At 39.9% G+C, this 15,846-nt stretch overlaps 11 protein-coding genes across 11 annotated transcripts; all 11 read left to right on the forward strand.

The window, feature by feature from the left end:
• Nucleotides 1-168: 168 nt before the first annotated feature.
• Nucleotides 169-1,347, forward strand: TM35_000025070 (uncharacterized protein; the record flags this gene model as incomplete). Its single annotated transcript, XM_029021825.1, has 1 exon — nucleotides 169-1,347. The coding sequence occupies one exon, from the start codon at nucleotides 169-171 to the stop codon at nucleotides 1,345-1,347; it is 1,179 nt and encodes a 392-aa protein (XP_028887247.1).
• A 1,609-nt stretch (nucleotides 1,348-2,956) lies between these two features.
• Nucleotides 2,957-4,321, forward strand: TM35_000025080 (uncharacterized protein; the record flags this gene model as incomplete). The annotated part of the gene is made up of 1 exon (XM_029021826.1): nucleotides 2,957-4,321. One exon carries the CDS (start codon nucleotides 2,957-2,959, stop codon nucleotides 4,319-4,321), a length of 1,365 nt encoding a protein of 454 aa, XP_028887248.1.
• Nucleotides 4,322-4,793: 472 nt separating this feature from the next.
• On the forward strand, nucleotides 4,794-6,146 carry TM35_000025090 (ribonuclease HII; the record flags this gene model as incomplete). Its single annotated transcript, XM_029021827.1, has 1 exon — nucleotides 4,794-6,146. One exon carries the CDS (start codon nucleotides 4,794-4,796, stop codon nucleotides 6,144-6,146), a length of 1,353 nt encoding a protein of 450 aa, XP_028887249.1.
• Nucleotides 6,147-6,555: 409 nt separating this feature from the next.
• Nucleotides 6,556-6,963, forward strand: TM35_000025100 (uncharacterized protein; the record flags this gene model as incomplete). Its single annotated transcript, XM_029021828.1, has 1 exon — nucleotides 6,556-6,963. The coding sequence occupies one exon, from the start codon at nucleotides 6,556-6,558 to the stop codon at nucleotides 6,961-6,963; it is 408 nt and encodes a 135-aa protein (XP_028887250.1).
• A 397-nt stretch (nucleotides 6,964-7,360) lies between these two features.
• TM35_000025110 (uncharacterized protein) lies at nucleotides 7,361-9,265 on the forward strand (the record flags this gene model as incomplete). The annotated part of the gene is made up of 1 exon (XM_029021829.1): nucleotides 7,361-9,265. One exon carries the CDS (start codon nucleotides 7,361-7,363, stop codon nucleotides 9,263-9,265), a length of 1,905 nt encoding a protein of 634 aa, XP_028887251.1.
• A 337-nt stretch (nucleotides 9,266-9,602) lies between these two features.
• TM35_000025120 (proteasome beta 2 subunit) lies at nucleotides 9,603-10,265 on the forward strand (the record flags this gene model as incomplete). The annotated part of the gene is made up of 1 exon (XM_029021830.1): nucleotides 9,603-10,265. The coding sequence occupies one exon, from the start codon at nucleotides 9,603-9,605 to the stop codon at nucleotides 10,263-10,265; it is 663 nt and encodes a 220-aa protein (XP_028887252.1).
• A 582-nt stretch (nucleotides 10,266-10,847) lies between these two features.
• Nucleotides 10,848-11,555, forward strand: TM35_000025130 (putative dolicholphosphate-mannose synthase; the record flags this gene model as incomplete). The annotated part of the gene is made up of 1 exon (XM_029021831.1): nucleotides 10,848-11,555. The coding sequence occupies one exon, from the start codon at nucleotides 10,848-10,850 to the stop codon at nucleotides 11,553-11,555; it is 708 nt and encodes a 235-aa protein (XP_028887253.1).
• Nucleotides 11,556-11,776: 221 nt separating this feature from the next.
• Nucleotides 11,777-12,115, forward strand: TM35_000025140 (putative dynein light chain; the record flags this gene model as incomplete). The annotated part of the gene is made up of 1 exon (XM_029021832.1): nucleotides 11,777-12,115. The coding sequence occupies one exon, from the start codon at nucleotides 11,777-11,779 to the stop codon at nucleotides 12,113-12,115; it is 339 nt and encodes a 112-aa protein (XP_028887254.1).
• Nucleotides 12,116-12,644: 529 nt separating this feature from the next.
• Nucleotides 12,645-13,565, forward strand: TM35_000025150 (MutT 8-oxo-dGTP pyrophosphohydrolase-like protein; the record flags this gene model as incomplete). The annotated part of the gene is made up of 1 exon (XM_029021833.1): nucleotides 12,645-13,565. One exon carries the CDS (start codon nucleotides 12,645-12,647, stop codon nucleotides 13,563-13,565), a length of 921 nt encoding a protein of 306 aa, XP_028887255.1.
• A 255-nt stretch (nucleotides 13,566-13,820) lies between these two features.
• Nucleotides 13,821-14,666, forward strand: TM35_000025160 (uncharacterized protein; the record flags this gene model as incomplete). The annotated part of the gene is made up of 1 exon (XM_029021834.1): nucleotides 13,821-14,666. One exon carries the CDS (start codon nucleotides 13,821-13,823, stop codon nucleotides 14,664-14,666), a length of 846 nt encoding a protein of 281 aa, XP_028887256.1.
• A 438-nt stretch (nucleotides 14,667-15,104) lies between these two features.
• TM35_000025170 (uncharacterized protein) lies at nucleotides 15,105-15,659 on the forward strand (the record flags this gene model as incomplete). Its single annotated transcript, XM_029021835.1, has 1 exon — nucleotides 15,105-15,659. The coding sequence occupies one exon, from the start codon at nucleotides 15,105-15,107 to the stop codon at nucleotides 15,657-15,659; it is 555 nt and encodes a 184-aa protein (XP_028887257.1).
• Nucleotides 15,660-15,846: the final 187 nt, after the last annotated feature.

Consider the following 15,846-nt stretch of genomic DNA (forward strand, 5'->3'; position numbering starts at 1 on the left):
TTTTTTTTTTTTTTTTTTTTGTCTTTATGTGCTTATCTATATTTATATGTGAGTATTCTTCTTAGTAAAGAGTCAAAAAAAGAAAAAAAAAAGGAACTGTTTGTATATTTGTTTATTCTCTTTTATTTTCTTACTTGACTAACTTCACGTATAGAAAGCGTGAAGGAAATGGAAGAGAGACGGAGATCTCGTCGGTACATTGCCAGTGGACCCCATGAAGATGAAATGGCAAAAATGAAGCACACTCATGATCTGGGAAGTACCAGATCGTCTGTCCGCAGAAGTATTGCAGAATTCAGTGAGTCTGCCTCACTCCTTTTACCACTTTTGAATCAGAAATTCACTGTTCCACCTACTTGTTTTAACAGGAAAGTTGCTGCACGTGTGGTGCAAAAACCGGGGACTGTGGTTCACTGGAAGGACTCCCTTCGTCGAGATGTGCTCATGTTACCATCAATTAGTCACCTTCGCACAAAGCGGGCGCAAGAGAGCCATACTAATGAGGTGAATGAGGTAAACGAAGTGCATGGTGTAAACCGTGATATTATCCCAAAGAGAATGAGTGACGATATTTCCCTCGTGAGCTCGACTGAACAAACAGTGGCAAATGTAGATGCGAATCATAGAACAGAGGAGTCTGCACTTGAAACACTACGAAATTTATTTCTTCCCCGTTGGCGTCTTTTTTCGCACCTTAAACATCGCTTCAGCCAACCTACTGTGGTTGCTCCATCTGTTGCGGATTCACCTCCGCGACGCCAGAGTCGAGTGAAGGATATGGCGGTTGATGTTATTCTCTCTTATCTCCGGGCAGATTTGGTGCGGCCGCTGGTGGAGTTCCGTCGCTGGAGGAAAAAACTCGTGGCGGCCCAACGGCTCTTCCGGCGGCACACGATGGCCGTCGATGCCCGCGTGGAGCTCAACTACCGCCGGCTGCGGGCGTCGGTGGAGGAATCGTACTGGCGGCAGACCGCCGGCCGCGGGGGAGACGCCGTCGACTTCAACACCGCCGGCCGCCTGCCAGAGCGACTGCTCCGCCGCGAACTACGCGCAGCGCTCTACAGCCACATCCGACGCTCCGTTCAACCTCCGCCGCCACAACAAGAAGAGGAAGAGGAAGAAGAAGAAGAAGAAGAAGAAGAAGAAGAAGAAGAACATCAGCAACAGCAACAGCAACGTCAACAGAAACAGAAAGAACCACCAACAACACGGGTGACGGCGTTTCTACCTCTCTCAGTCTTTTACGCTGTTCTTGACAATGTGTGTTACATCACTAGCGTGTTACGCAATTTTAAATTGCTACGAGCTCACTTATCTGAACGGGCAAAGGTCATATCATCTTACTAGGTTACTAGTTCATCAAATGTATATATTTACTAGGTTGGTTACGAGGTATATTGATAGACATAGTTAACCGTCCCCTTTCCCCCCTTTTTCCCATACTCTTCCTTTTTCCTTCCCTCAGTACAGAATAAAGACGATGCTACGAGAAACGAACGAAGAGGGAAAAAGAAGAAAACTGATGAGAATCTTATTACTTTTTCTCACTTATTTCACGTCCTTTTTTGCAGTTTTTTGTTTTTCTATAGAGTCTCGGAATAAATGCTATTATAGTTATGGGTATTATTGCAGATAATATCTTTTTTGATGTAACCAGGAGGAGGAGGAAAAAAAAAAAAGATGTAGGTAACACATGTTGCAGTTTTTTCCTATTATTCCTATGAAAAAGACAAAGTCGTGTTCTGTTTTGTTTTTCACTCTCTTTTTCTTTGTTTCTATCTCGTTGTAGCCGTTCAATTGCACATACCCTTTTTTTTCTCTTCTGTTGCCATTGTATGGCATTAGTTGAGTTTGCAGTACAAAATATTAAATGCATCGTCCCCGAGTCTTGTCTTTGCTTTTTTTTCTTTGTTTGTGTGTATCTGTGCGTCGTGGTATTTATTTTACTTATCTTTCAATTGGAGCGTGTTGCGTGTAGTGACACTACCACCGGTAAAATAATATTCCTTCTCCTCGTATTTACAGAAAGACACATGCAAATAAAACAGTGTATATATAGGTTTTTCTATATGTACGTATTTATTCATTTAAGTACACATTTATGTTATCTACTTAACCGTTTTTTTTTTGTTGTTGTTGTTGTTGTTAGGGGGTGGCGGAGGGAGTGGGTGTTTTAGCATCTCTCATCACTTTATATCGTATGGTTGATCTTTTATTTTTTTGATCTTTGGATGTCATATTTATTTATTTATTTATTTTTTTTTTTTTTTACCCTTATCTGAACATCTTTCTTTTTCTCCATGTAACTGTATTGACATTTAAAATATCAATAATGATTCTAACAATAGGTGTAGAAGACACATCAAAGAAAAAGGAAAAAGAAGGTGATAAGGGTTTATACATTTAATCCCATGCATTTACAAGTATACATTGTGGACGGCAAGCGTCAATACACGCTGAAGAAGATGGACCCTGAAGGAAAGCCAACACTCAGCGCACACCCCGCACGGTTTAGCCCAGATGATAAGTACAGCCGCCACCGCATCACTATCAAACGCCGATTTAAGGTTCTCGCTTCTGACAAACGTCCAAAGGCGCTGTAGTACCTTGAATCTAGTAAGCACTGATGATATACCTTTTTTTGTTTTGTTTACCATTTGCTCAATCACGTGTTAAGGCAGAGAAACGAAAGGAAAAAGAAAAAGATAATTTCTGCAAATAAAGTTTATGGGCATATATATATATATATATATATATATATATATATATATATATATATATATANATATATTTATGTCAACTATTTACCATTTGAGTTTTCTGAATATGAAATCTCTTTTTTTTTCTTTTTTTTTCTCCTTTTTTTATTTCTGTACTGGGTCTTTTATTTTCTCATTCTTCTAATTCCTGTTTTTTTTTTTTTTTTTTACTTTCGTTTATCTCTGGTGTATTAAAGATGGTAGGGCATGCACAGTCACGTTTCCGGAAACTTCTCCGGTTGCACTCTTCTGTATTATCACGCACGCGTCATGGACGTCTCTGTCTTCTTGTGTTCCTCTGCGTATTAGTTGTTGTTTGTTTTGTTCTCTCCGCTTCACCGGTACTTCCCGCCGTGCCGGACCGCGCGAGTGTGCGTGTGGATGAGCGGATTGATTCTATGCAGTCTCTCTCTGATGTGCTCTCCTACCGCCCAGAGGTGCGGGATGCGCTGGCGATGATATTCGATGTGCACAGCGATGCGGCGCGGATGTCTGTTCCCGCCTCCTTTCGTTCAAAGGCCATGGCGATGTTCTCCGCCTACGGCGGTACAAAGGAACAGTTGTTGCAGGCTATAGAAACTCAGCGCATTATTGAAGTGTGGAATCGTGTTACTGGTGAGAACGCAGTTTTTAATAACATTCGAAGTTTTAGACCTGGTGGCGGTAGTGGTGGTTCAAACACGGCAGAGAAGCTTGCCGTAACGAAGTTATACACAGATGGAAGTGGAGAGGCTACATGTGATTTTTGTAGTAAAGTGCGAACTGCAGAAGATATATTTGGTCGAATAACAGGAAATTATTCATACACTGCATCAAATGTGGCCAAATTAAGTAAATGGCATGGTCTTATCATAACTAATGCTCACAATCCCCTAGCTTTTGATGAAGAAGTTATTGCCGATATTATCACTGTTTCACACAAGTGGTTTAAGAAAGTTCACAGTGAAGATCCTCTTCACATTTATCCTAATATTATCTGTGATATTGGCAAAAAAGCTTCTGCATCACAAATTCATTTACATCTACAGATGGCTTTAACAAGATATCATTACTTTTCTGGTACCGAACAACTTCTTCGTGCTGCAGCTTTTTACTCTAAAATAAACAAATCTAGTTATTGGAATGATATTGTTTTTTTACATGATATGATTGGTTTATCCGTATCAGTAGGTGACTGCGTAATTCTATCAAATATTTGTCCACGCAAAGAGAAAGAACTCTTTGTGCTTTGTAAAGATCCTGAAAGTCCTTCATTTGCCCGAGCCATTGCTATTGCTTTAATGACACTTCGTGATGCTGCTGATGTACATTCTCTTAGTTTTGTTCTTTCTTATCCTCCATTTGGTAAATCAGGCGATTATCATTTGGGTGATATTCCTGCTTTCATGCGTGTTATTGACAGAGGAAGCGCATTTGATTCCCGGGCTGATACAGGAGCACTGGAATACTTTGGAAGCACATACATTGCCACCGATCCATACAAAATTGTTCCACACATACTAAAGATGAGACAACGTCTTTATGGAGACAGTGACAGCAGGCATTCTTTCACCAGACTATGAAGGATCATTGGAAGTATCAGAAAAGAAAAAAAAAGTTCAACTCCCCCTTCTCTTCTCCCCTCAACCTTCCAAAAAAGGAAAAAACAAAAAAAAAATACATCTACAAAACAAAACAAAAATGAAGAAGTGAATATTCAGGGGTTATTGTTATTTTCTTTTTTTTTTTTTTGCTTTTTTTTTTTCTCTTTGAATTATTTTTTAATTTTATGCTTTTTTTTCTTTTACTGGTGACCATTTATTTTGCTCTGTTCTTTTTTTTTTTTTTTTTTTAATCGTTCCCCTTTCTCTTCTTTACTACTTGTATTTCTGTGTATACATGAAATGTACATTATATATAGGCTACTGTGTACGAGTGTGTGTGAAGAAAGGAACGGTGGGAGGAAACTTGTTTTCTCTTTTCTCACCCTCTCTGCCTTTGCCTTTATATCTATATATAAATAAGTATATATATATATATATATATATATATATAATGGCGTCTGTGCGTGCTCTTGGTTTTCGCTGCTCACCGGTACTTCGTACTGGGCGGCTTACGCTGCGGGAATTGCAGTTGCCGCCGCGCCACACCGTAGACGGCGCCCCCACACTGGATGGCACGCTCGACATGGTTGGCTACCAACTGTTCGTGGACGGCCTTCTCCCCCCACCCCCCGCCGTGCGGGCACAACAACAACAATTGCAATTGCAACGACATCAACATCAGCAACAACAACAGCAGACAACAGCTGCAGCGGCGCGTGTGCGGCGAAATGGTGTAGTGCTGCGCCGCAGTGTGAAGGAGACACATCTCACAATCGGCTGCGATGAGGCGGGCCGTGGGCCTCTCGCCGGTCCGGTGGTGGGGGCCGCCGTCTGCCGCATTCCTACATCCAGCTTTAACAACGACCTGCACGGACTTTATAATGACAAGGAGCAGTTTCAGATATTTGATAGTAAGTCTCTTTCAGAGTCTCAACGAAATGTAGTGTTTAAAAATATCACGGGGTATGAAAATTTATTTGACTTGGTGGCGGATAAATCATTTCTAGTTCATCATGCAGCTGGTGATTCAGCTCCTGATAATGCCTTGACCAAACGGTCCTCCTCGCATACAAAACTGCAAAAATTGTCATTTAAGAAACTTCTTTCAATGCAAACACCATATTTAATTTCATACCATGGTGGTAATGTTTATGGTAATTATCTCTATTTGTGGTCTATTGGTATAGCGAATCATACATACATTGATACTGCCAATATTTTTGCAGCTTCAATGCACACAATGCATCGTTCATGCCTTGCTGTTTGGCGTATGTTAAGTGATACACGTTTCTCTTTTGAAAAGGCACCAAGACCGAAACATTGTTCCATCGCACAATATCTCTTATCTCGCTATTGTATTGCCGTATCCCATGATCATCTTAAACGTTATCAAGTACCATCAAACATTGAATTAGATGATACAAATGAATTCCTCGATATGAGTGCTGTTCAACCACCTCTAGTTTTAGTAGACGGAAACAGTGCCCCAGAGGAGACGGTAAATGTTTTATCAGACATGCGCATAGGTGGTCTTGTATTACCTATAATAGAAGGTGATAAACGTAGCCTAACTATTGCAGCAGCGTCATGTCTTGCAAAAGTAGCACGTGATGAAATCATGAATTATTTAGACACACTCTATCCCAAATATCATTTTGCAATAAACAAGGGATATCCAGTAGAACACCATATGCGTGCAGTTCAGAAACACGGTGTTTCCTCCATTCACCGTAAGTCATATAAACCGTGCGCTACTGCCATTGAGAAGCAGCTAAGGCGTAAGGCACGAGCATCCCAATTATAGGGATAAACACTCCTATAGATAGAAATGGGTTTTGAAAGACCAAAAGAAAGAGGGAAAAAAGGAAATTCACAAAGAGACCACATATATATATATATATATACGAACAGTGCAGAGACATTAAAAAAATGAACGTAACGTCCCGAGTTAAAAAGAAGAGTAAGAATAGACATGGTGTTTATATGTCAAATGGTGTTCAGGGTGGTTGTGTTGTATATTTTCTTTTTATTATTTATTTATTTATCTATTTATTTTCTACCTTTTTGGAGCTGAAAACACCTCTCTGGACATATCCTACTACCAATTCTATTTTTTTGATTTCACTACTTTACATGACGTCTAAATTCATTAAAAACAAAAGAAAAAAATAAAAGGAAATAGTTTAAATGCTTCCGAAAAGGGGTTAATACTGATGGAGAATATCTGTACGCGTAACGTTTCACAGTCGAACCACTCGGGAGGTAAATCTCTCGCACTGCTATCCACAAAGCTGGCGAAGCTTAAACAATCTATAAGTGATAGGCAAAAATGCTATGAAGAAGAAGAGTTTCAGTTTCAACAAATAAAAGAAAAATTATGTCAAGAAAAAGAACACATTACAAGACAGTTAGCTATTGTTAATCAAAGATGCGCAGAAATCACTGATAGCATCACGCACACGTTAAAATCTTCAGACATCGCCTTATTGCAGGAGGAGTTGCAACGCCTCTCTAATACAGAACTTGGTCTGCAGGTTTTAAAGCTTCGAGTAGAAGAAGAAATCTGCTCCTTGAGGGAGCGCATTGTACAACTATTTCGTAGAAATAACTCTACTGATTGATGAACGACCTCTAACTGATCTGTACTGTTTTCTTTGTACAGAGAAAGAAATGCATGCATATTTATATTTATCTATTAATCTCTATTCCTATAGTTGAAATTATGTGTTTAATCTCTATTCCTATGGTTGAAATTATGTGTATATGGGTCCATGCCATTTATCGGTCAGAGTATTTTTTTTTTTTTTGTTCCTCTACCATTTCGTTTTGTCTTAACTCCTCATTGCAGCTTGGTATTGGATAAATATCAGGCACACACACAGAGGGATACAGGCTTTTATGATTCTCTTAACTTTTCTTTTTCTCTCGGTAACGACCCCTGGTTAGATTATCTATTCTTTATTTATTTTTTGATTTTTAATTTTTTTTTCTTTTTTTTATTTATTTACGGAAGGACCAATGGTGGTGCTGCGTCTCATTGGTGATGAATGGTCGTGGGAGGATCGCATTGCCCTTGCGATGCCGCCGCAGAAAACCTTCACGATGTGTATTCCGCTGCTTGTCTCCAAACTCGGTGTAGAGAAGTGGAGCGGCCTCACACTTTACCGAACGGAGGGGCGGCCGCCAAAGTACTGTCGCCCAACAGTCCCATTGGATATGGCGAGCAGTCCGCAGAAGGAACGATTACGGGACGGCACAGTAATGTGGGTGCGTGCGGCTCCCTCACTTGTTCAGCAGGAGCGGGAACGTGTCTTTCAATCCTCTCTTGAGGACTGGCGAAAGAAGAATGGACTTTCAGGCATATCGGATGATGGTAGTGACGTTAAGCGGTTTATCGAAGAATTGAGTTCACACTTAAATAAGGCAGACGCCAAAGATTTGAATGAACAGGAGCAGGAAGCACGAAATACAATAGAGGGTGAGGAACATCGCTGGTTTGCTCATATAATTTATTCACGACGTACAATGGTGGAAATGGAGTCAGAGGAACAGAAATGCAGGCAAAACTTGGAGGAGGAATATTCTACTATGGCCAAACAGTATTACCGAAGTTTTTTATTATCTTTATATCGTGAAAAAATTCAACAGTTAGAAGCACTAGAGAAAAAGGGTCGTCATACAATTCTTGAAGAATATGATTCCACCACTAGGTTGCTCTACAAAAAGTTACATGAAAATCTTCAAGCGGTTGTAGCAAAAGAGTCTAATCTGTTAAGTAATTCATCCTCGAAAAAGAAGAGTGAGGAGGATAATGATAAAGGAGAGGAAGAAGAAAAAGGAAAAAAAATGAAAGGTTCTAATGAGAATATTCAAAATACAGAGGAAATATTACTGATGGTTCGTACAGAACTACAGAGATTGCTAGAACCCGTGAAACAAATGTATTATACGGGATTAGAGGATCTTAAAAAACAAAGGGATCTTATTAGTGATCGTGCCGAGACCTTTCTCTCACATTTACGAGAATATATCGTTAATGCACTTCGTTTTATCCATAATGAGGCTTGGAGGTTAGGTGCATCCAAACCATTACCAGTAATCTCACCTGCGGTAACAAAAACTAAAGAGTTAAAACTTGCCATGGAGAGACAACAGCTTCTTCTTACACAATTACTTGGGGAGTATCAAAACCTAGAGTTGCATGTTTCAGCTGATTTGAATGAAATTAGCATGAAGACAACGCTAGACGCCCTATACGTAACGCAGCTAAACATGTGTCGTTACCTTGACACCCTTCATGAAGAATTTAACGTAAATGTTGCCTCATCTCATAAAGTATTAGAGACAAGTGAGAAGTCAGATAAAAATCTTTCTCCAATTCAAAAAGAAATTATATGGAAAGATAAATCAGACTTAAAGCAATCTACATCTTTGACAATATCAATTTCTACAAACAATTATCTTCAATTAGGTGAAGATGGAGTATTAAGATCTATGATTCATATTGATACATATAATATTCTTTTGGCGTTTGTGTCACGCTATATGTTGCTGCCAAGAGAAGGATATAATCAGAATCTAGAGGATGTGAAGAATTTCATTAACAAATTGGTACTCCAGTGTGGATCTGTTCAAGGTGTAGCAGATGAACTTGTTTGGACTTATCGCATAGTCTCACATCCTATGCGAAAACGTTTTCTTCGTATTACAGAAGTTGAAGCCCCACATTTGTGTGCTGTGGTAGATCTCATGCTTCATCTGTATACGGGAAGTGAAGTGGAACTCTTGTTGTGGATAAAACCAGAGTTGACTAAACAAGGTATTTTTACAAAATGTGTTGATGATAATGGTGTTGCGTATTATTATCATAGCGCTGCTGACATGAGTCAATGGGTACAACCTACCAGTATATCGGTTAAGTGATGACGTTTGGAGTATTTTAATTAGATGCTACTCCTCATACAGGAAGGAACCGGAAATAAGAGGAAATTTCGGTGTTTTTTTTTTTTTTTTGTTTTTTTCTTGTATTTTTTGCTTTAAATTTTTTTACTTTACTTTTCTATGCTTGGTTTATTCCTCGTGTCTGTGTTTTCCCCTGATATATGCAGAGTAATTCTTTTTTTTTTCCCCTCCTCTCTTTCTGATTATGATTATTGTTTCTTCTTTTATTTTTTGTATTACTTTTCCTCATTTCCTGTTCTTTCTTTCTTTCTTTTTGACGATAGTTTATATTATATTGTGTTAATTGCGATACAACGGTATGTCTGAAACAACCATTGCCTTTCGCTGCAAGGACTTTGTTCTGGTAGCGGCCGCCGGCCTCAATGCGTTTTATTACATCAAGATCACGGACCATGAAGACAAAGTGACACAACTGGACTCCCACAAAGTTGTGGCGTGTGCGGGAGAGAATGGGCCGCGGGTGAACTTTGTGGAGTACATTAAGTGCAACATGGCGCTGAAGCGGATGCGGGAACACGGACGCACCATCACGACCGCCGCCGTGGCGTCATTTATGCGAAATGCCCTCGCGCAGTCGCTGCGCAGTCGCGATGGGGCGTGTCTTGTGAACAGTCTTCTCGCCGGCTACGACGTGCCCCCCCAGGCGGGCCACGAGAACGAGTACGACAGCGAGATCGCGGCGGAGGGCGAGGGCGGCTTCGGCGTGGGGCCGCGGCTGTATTATCTCGACTACCTCGGCACCCTGCAGGAGGTGCCGTACGGCTGCCACGGCTACGGCGCCTCATTCGTCACCGCCGCCCTCGACCGCCACTGGCGCCCCGACATGACCGCGCAGGAGGGCGCAGATCTCATGCAGCGCTGCTGCGACGAAGTGCGGCGTCGTGTTGTGATCAGCAATGACACCTTTATTTGCAAAGCCGTCACGGCAAACGGTGTCGAACTGGTGCCGAGCATTCACTAAGCGGTAATGCCCACCATTATTGCCATGTAGGGGAGAAACCATGCATGTGTTTGTTTGTTCACATGTGTATGTGTGTGTGTGTGTGTTTTCTTTACGTCTAGTCTTTTCTTTTTATTATTACTGTTGTTTGTGTTGTTTTCCTTCAATATAGCTTTTCTTACTTCTTTGCAGCCAGAAAAAGTGAAGAAATAAAGGAAAGAGAAGGGATGATGCAAAAAAACAAAAAACAACACGAACAACAACAACAACAAGAACAACAAAAACAAAAAGTTCAAGAATGAAAGAAGACAATGTGGTTATTTGCATTTTTTTTTTTTTTTTTAAACAGGTTCTTTGGTTCCTGTGAGTAACATTTCTCATTGTCTCTTCTTTTTTTTTTCATTTTGTTTCCCCTTTCTATGTAAGTGGTTTCTCTTCCCACGTTGCTTATCTGAAAATCGCAGAGGTTTTTGAGATTAAAGGAACAATAAAAACAAAAACAAATTAAAGAAGAAGGAATACTCAAAAAAAAGAAAAAGGACAGATAACGTCAAGGGAGGAAATATATATATATATATATTTAATAAAATACATATACACGACATGGCAAATGAGGTGAGTCATTGGAATTTCTTTCAACTCCCACCTTTCTTCACATTGCAACCAGCTCCTGCGGCATTTGAGCGGCAGGTGACCCTTTGGGGGAATCTTATTATGGATCACGCAGTGTTTCACACACCATTGACGAAACCCGGTGTATGTTCATTCTTGCGTCTTTACAAGAGTACTAGTGACGTATTTCGAAATCAATCACTTAATCGAAGACTTGCACCAAATTCAGCAGGCCAAATGCTGGAAGCCCTTGCAATCCAGCAACCAAATCATACGGCCCTCATATCGAGTGGTGACAAGAAGGAAGTTGCCCTTCTAGTAGCTTCTAATTTGGGTGGTTTTAAAGAAATTGAACAATCTCTACTTTCGTGGATTCTTGATAGAGGTGCTGGGACTACCACTGCTCATCTAGCACAGTCAGGTGTAGTTATGACATTTGATGAATTAGCTTCTAGTAATTGCCTGACATACAAGCGAGATCATGACCCTGTAATGGGTAGAATTTCCCACGAGACTTCAATACCAGTTGAGGATGTAGCGACATTGTCTGATGAGCAGGCAATTCGTACACTTTTACAGGCGCTTAAAAATCGGCCTGTATCGCTGCTTCGACCTTTCCGTATTACGTTCTTCAATCTTGACGGAAGTGAGAGAGAGCCTTATGAAGGTGTAAAATTTGGTGGAGCTACAATGGCTTGAGGCGACGGTCTTTTTTTCCCTGTACATAATATATATAAATATATATGGTTTTTGTGTGTATGTGTGTGTCTCTGTGTTCTTCTTTCTTTCGGTCTGTCATTTAGTTTTTAACTAAGCCATACCTCTTATTATTATTATTATTTGTGTTGTAAGTTATGTTGAACCTCTTTTTCTTTTTTCTTATCAAAGTTATTACGTGAACAGGATACTTAAGGATAATGATGGCGGCTAGCAACAAGGACGCAGAGGGCCCCTGCAATCTGGATTATATTCGACAGTATGTGACCCCCTTTAACTATCCTTTGGAAAAGATGAGCGATATGACGGAAGAAATGCGTGCAGAATGTAAAGAAATTGTGGTGAACGCTATTGAAAAGCATGAGGGTAGCTACGAACTTGCGGCAAAGCACATAAAGGAGCAGATGGACAAAAAATATGGTGCTTCATGGCATTGTGTGATAGGTGAAGGGTTTGGATTTGAGATCACATACGAGATGAAACACATGATGTACATGTTTCACAAGGGCTATGTAGCGATCGTTGTTTTCAAGGGCCTCTAAGGAGTCTGCGTCTGTGTGTATTCATGTGAAGAAAGAGATCTTAGAGTTACTTGATCGTTATGTACATAGAGATATATGCAGCTGCGTTGCACCAGCAACTTCACAAAACACAATAATACCAAAAAAAAAAAAAAGAGAACGAGAAAAGAAAAGACAAGTTAGTTTCAATTGAAGTGATTTTGGAGGAACTATTTCTCCCATTGCCATTATATATAATAATCCACCAAAAAAAAAAAATAAAGTGAGAAAAATGGCAGTAGATTAATTCAACGTTTCTTTTCGAGACTATATAATTTGTCTTGTTGCGTTTTGAGATACTCTCCGTTGTTGTTGTTGTTGTTGTTGTTGTTGTTGTTCTGCACTATTGTTACTGCTACTGTTGTACTTTAAGTGATGATGTCATGATGTTTTTTTCTTTTTCTTCCTTTAATTATGTTAATGCTTCCTATTTTTTTTTCCCCCTTAATCTATTTCTTCTTGCGCTTTTTTTTTCTTTTTTTTTGATGTTTGTAGTTGTTTCATCGTTAGGATGATTGCAACTGCGGGAGTTCAGGTACTTCCCCGCACAGTGGCGGAGTGGATGACACTGATGAGAACTGCACTGCAGCTGAGGTTGGATGAACTGCCAATACCAGAACATTTCTACTTAAAAAGACTAGACACAGGAAACCGCTTTTTGCCCATGCAAATGACGACTTCTTCTTCTTCACATCATAAAAGACGAAATAGCGCCGTCTTGTTGTTGCTTTCACCGCCTCTCGGGTCTGTGGAAGGTGAATTTCAAGAATTATGTATTACTCTTACAAAGCGAACGACGAAAGTTCGTCGACACAAAGGGCAAATGTCTTTTCCCGGTGGGACCGTTGATGATGGCGAGACAAATCTAGAGGCAGCGCAACGAGAAACAATGGAAGAAGTGGGCATTGATGCCTCTGCATATAGTGTTATGGGTTCACTGCACCCAATCATATCTTTAGATGGCAATTCGTATATACATCCATTTGTTGCAATCGCCAATTCTCCAGTCTCTCCAATATGTCAGAGTCCAAATGAAGTGACATCGATTCATTATCTACATCTTTCCCGTTTATTATTAAATAGTGAGCAAACACACTATCGACTTCTAAAGTATATATCTTCCTCATCTCCTGTTCCAACACATTTTCCGTGTTTCTTCGCTAGTGACTCTCAAGTTACCTACTGCAATGAAGCCCATCCTTCACAAAATGTGATACCATTAAGAGAGGATACAGGACTCTCCCCGTTGCTTCCAGTTGATTTCCCTGGTGAGTTGGTCTGGGGATTAACTGCATTTGTTTTGTGTGAACTGTTGGTACGTCTCTCTAAGGGATTAACACAAACTCACTCTGTTGACTTGAAAACAAAGTATTTATTAAAGTGTTCTCCTCTCATTGCTCGTGATCCGGATGCTCCACTTGGGAAACTTTAGTTTCGTATCGAAGAAGGTTACTGAAGAAAATAAAATTGACGATATAATACTGAAAAGAAAAAAAAAGACATATTGGAGTTTTAATTTTTTTTGTTGTCATAGTATGTGAATATTGTGATATCTAGTGCATTTTTTTTTTTTTTTATTGTTTTCTTTACTGGAACTCTCACCTCCTTCTTATTTTCCCTTCCTTTTATTATTTTCTTTTCGGCTTTGTGTTTTTTTTTTTTTTTTTCTTTTTTATTTTTCTTCATTATGGATGTGGAGTGTTGTGCGGAAGAAGGGATTATGCTGGGCCAACTTTATCGTGTTTTGCAGACAACGCTGCTATTACTTCTACTTCTGTTGACGTGGCATTCGGAAATTGTGTCCTCTGCTCAAACGGATGCTGGTGTTCGAGATGCAGTAGAACAATTTAAAAAGGCGGTATCTGATCATGATGTAAAAGAAGTGCAACGTATACTTCATGATGAAACGCTAAGGAAACACTTGGAAAATAGTGTTCCAGCCCCGCTTTTTTGGGTAGTGAATGAAGTGGTGGATTCTAAGGAACTTGCTCGTATAGCGTTGCTTTGTCTAGAAAACTTTGGCGATAGCAATTATGACTATGATAAACATCATCCATTAACTATTGCAGTACGGCATCACCTTACACATGTAATAGTCATGCTTGTGGAATGGCCAGAGACCATTAGAGAGGTTTGGGCTAAATATCTTTGGTGTGAGGATCTTGCCTTGGTGCCGGAAACCGTAACAGTCATCCTTCACCCCGATAGTTCTGCCTGTTTCCGTAATTTTGCTCGAGTGGTGAATTATGATCAGAGTAAACTAATGGCAGAAAAGCAAATAAAAGACGAAATGAAGAAAACAGCATCAACTGAATTCGATTGGTCCAATCCGTTTTTAACCCCTCCACTAGGAAAGTTACCCTCTTCAAAATACCTCGTGATGAATCCACGAGCCTTTAATGATTTCTCTGAGGCGGTAAGTTACTACTTTTTAGGGTCATGGGATTCTATGTACGTGATTTTATATTATATTATTTGTATGGTATTGTGTCCTTTGGCGTGTGGGGTTTTTGTGGCGGCGGCACGTCGATAATAAAGGCAGCTCAACTTTTCTTGCAAGGTTCAAATCAATTTTTTTTTTTTTTTGTTGTTTATTACTTTGAAAATTGCTAAGAGAGGATATATATATATATATGCTGTACGAAGATGTTTTGCTATGACAATGATAATGCTGCAGCAAATAAATGGTGTCCTCAACGATGTCATGAACATTCTATGAAAAATTTTATTATTGTTTTGTTTTTGTGGTACACCTTTTAAATTCTGTTTTTGGCATCAATGTTATTATTATTATTATTATTATTAATTTTAAGTTTCTTATTCATATTCTTCTAATTTTTTTTTTTTTTTTTTTTTTGCTTCGTTGTGAACGCCATGTTGTTGCCTGTTTCTTTCTCTTGCGTTTTATTCATTCCCCGTTCTTTTTTTATTTTTTTATTTTTATTCATCTTAGCCGCAGCCCCTGCCGCCCATGGCCATCCCGGAGGCGACGCGGGCAAAGGCGATCGCTCAACTCACCGCCATTCTCAGCGAACTGCGGGAGTTCGAGCCGACCGCCGCCGCCGCGTACGCCGAGTCGGTGGTGTCCGCGATGGCCGCTGCCTTCACCGACAAGGAAGACTTTCGAGATCAGTTGATGAGTCTTTTGGCGAATATGCGAAGTCTCGACGGTGAGTTAACTCAGGTTGGCCCAGCCGTCCTCGCTACAATGAAACCACAAGAGATGCTTTCAAGAAAGCAGCGACAAGAGCGGAATCGTTTCTTGCGAAAGAGGACGCGTGAACAGATTGTTTATGATGCTACTAGTATGCTTTGCACGACGTGCAAACTTGTACGTCCGGATCGCCTTAACCTCAACCAACTGGCACTAGACTCAGAGGAAAATGGAACACAATTTGATTACAACTTTGATAATCTTTGTCAATGCACTCATGACAGTGATGAAGACACGTCAAGTACATCATCATCATCGGATACAGATAAAGACGAGGTGTCTACTAATAAGGATGACTCCACGCACTCGTAACCAGATATATTATGTCTTGTAGTGTCTATACAAGTTCACCATATTTCTATTTGTTCATAAAGTGTTTGTTTGGAAATCATTATGTGAAGTGGATACCCTGATTTATCGTAATTTTTTTTTTCTTGTTTTTTTTTTTGCTTTTTTTTTTTTTTCTTTTTACCGCGTTTGATTACGATAGAAATGTCGG

This window comes from Trypanosoma theileri, assembly GCF_002087225.1.
Source record: "Trypanosoma theileri isolate Edinburgh chromosome Unknown TM35_Tth_2_V1, whole genome shotgun sequence".
NCBI lineage: Eukaryota > Euglenozoa > Kinetoplastea > Trypanosomatida > Trypanosomatidae > Trypanosoma > Trypanosoma theileri.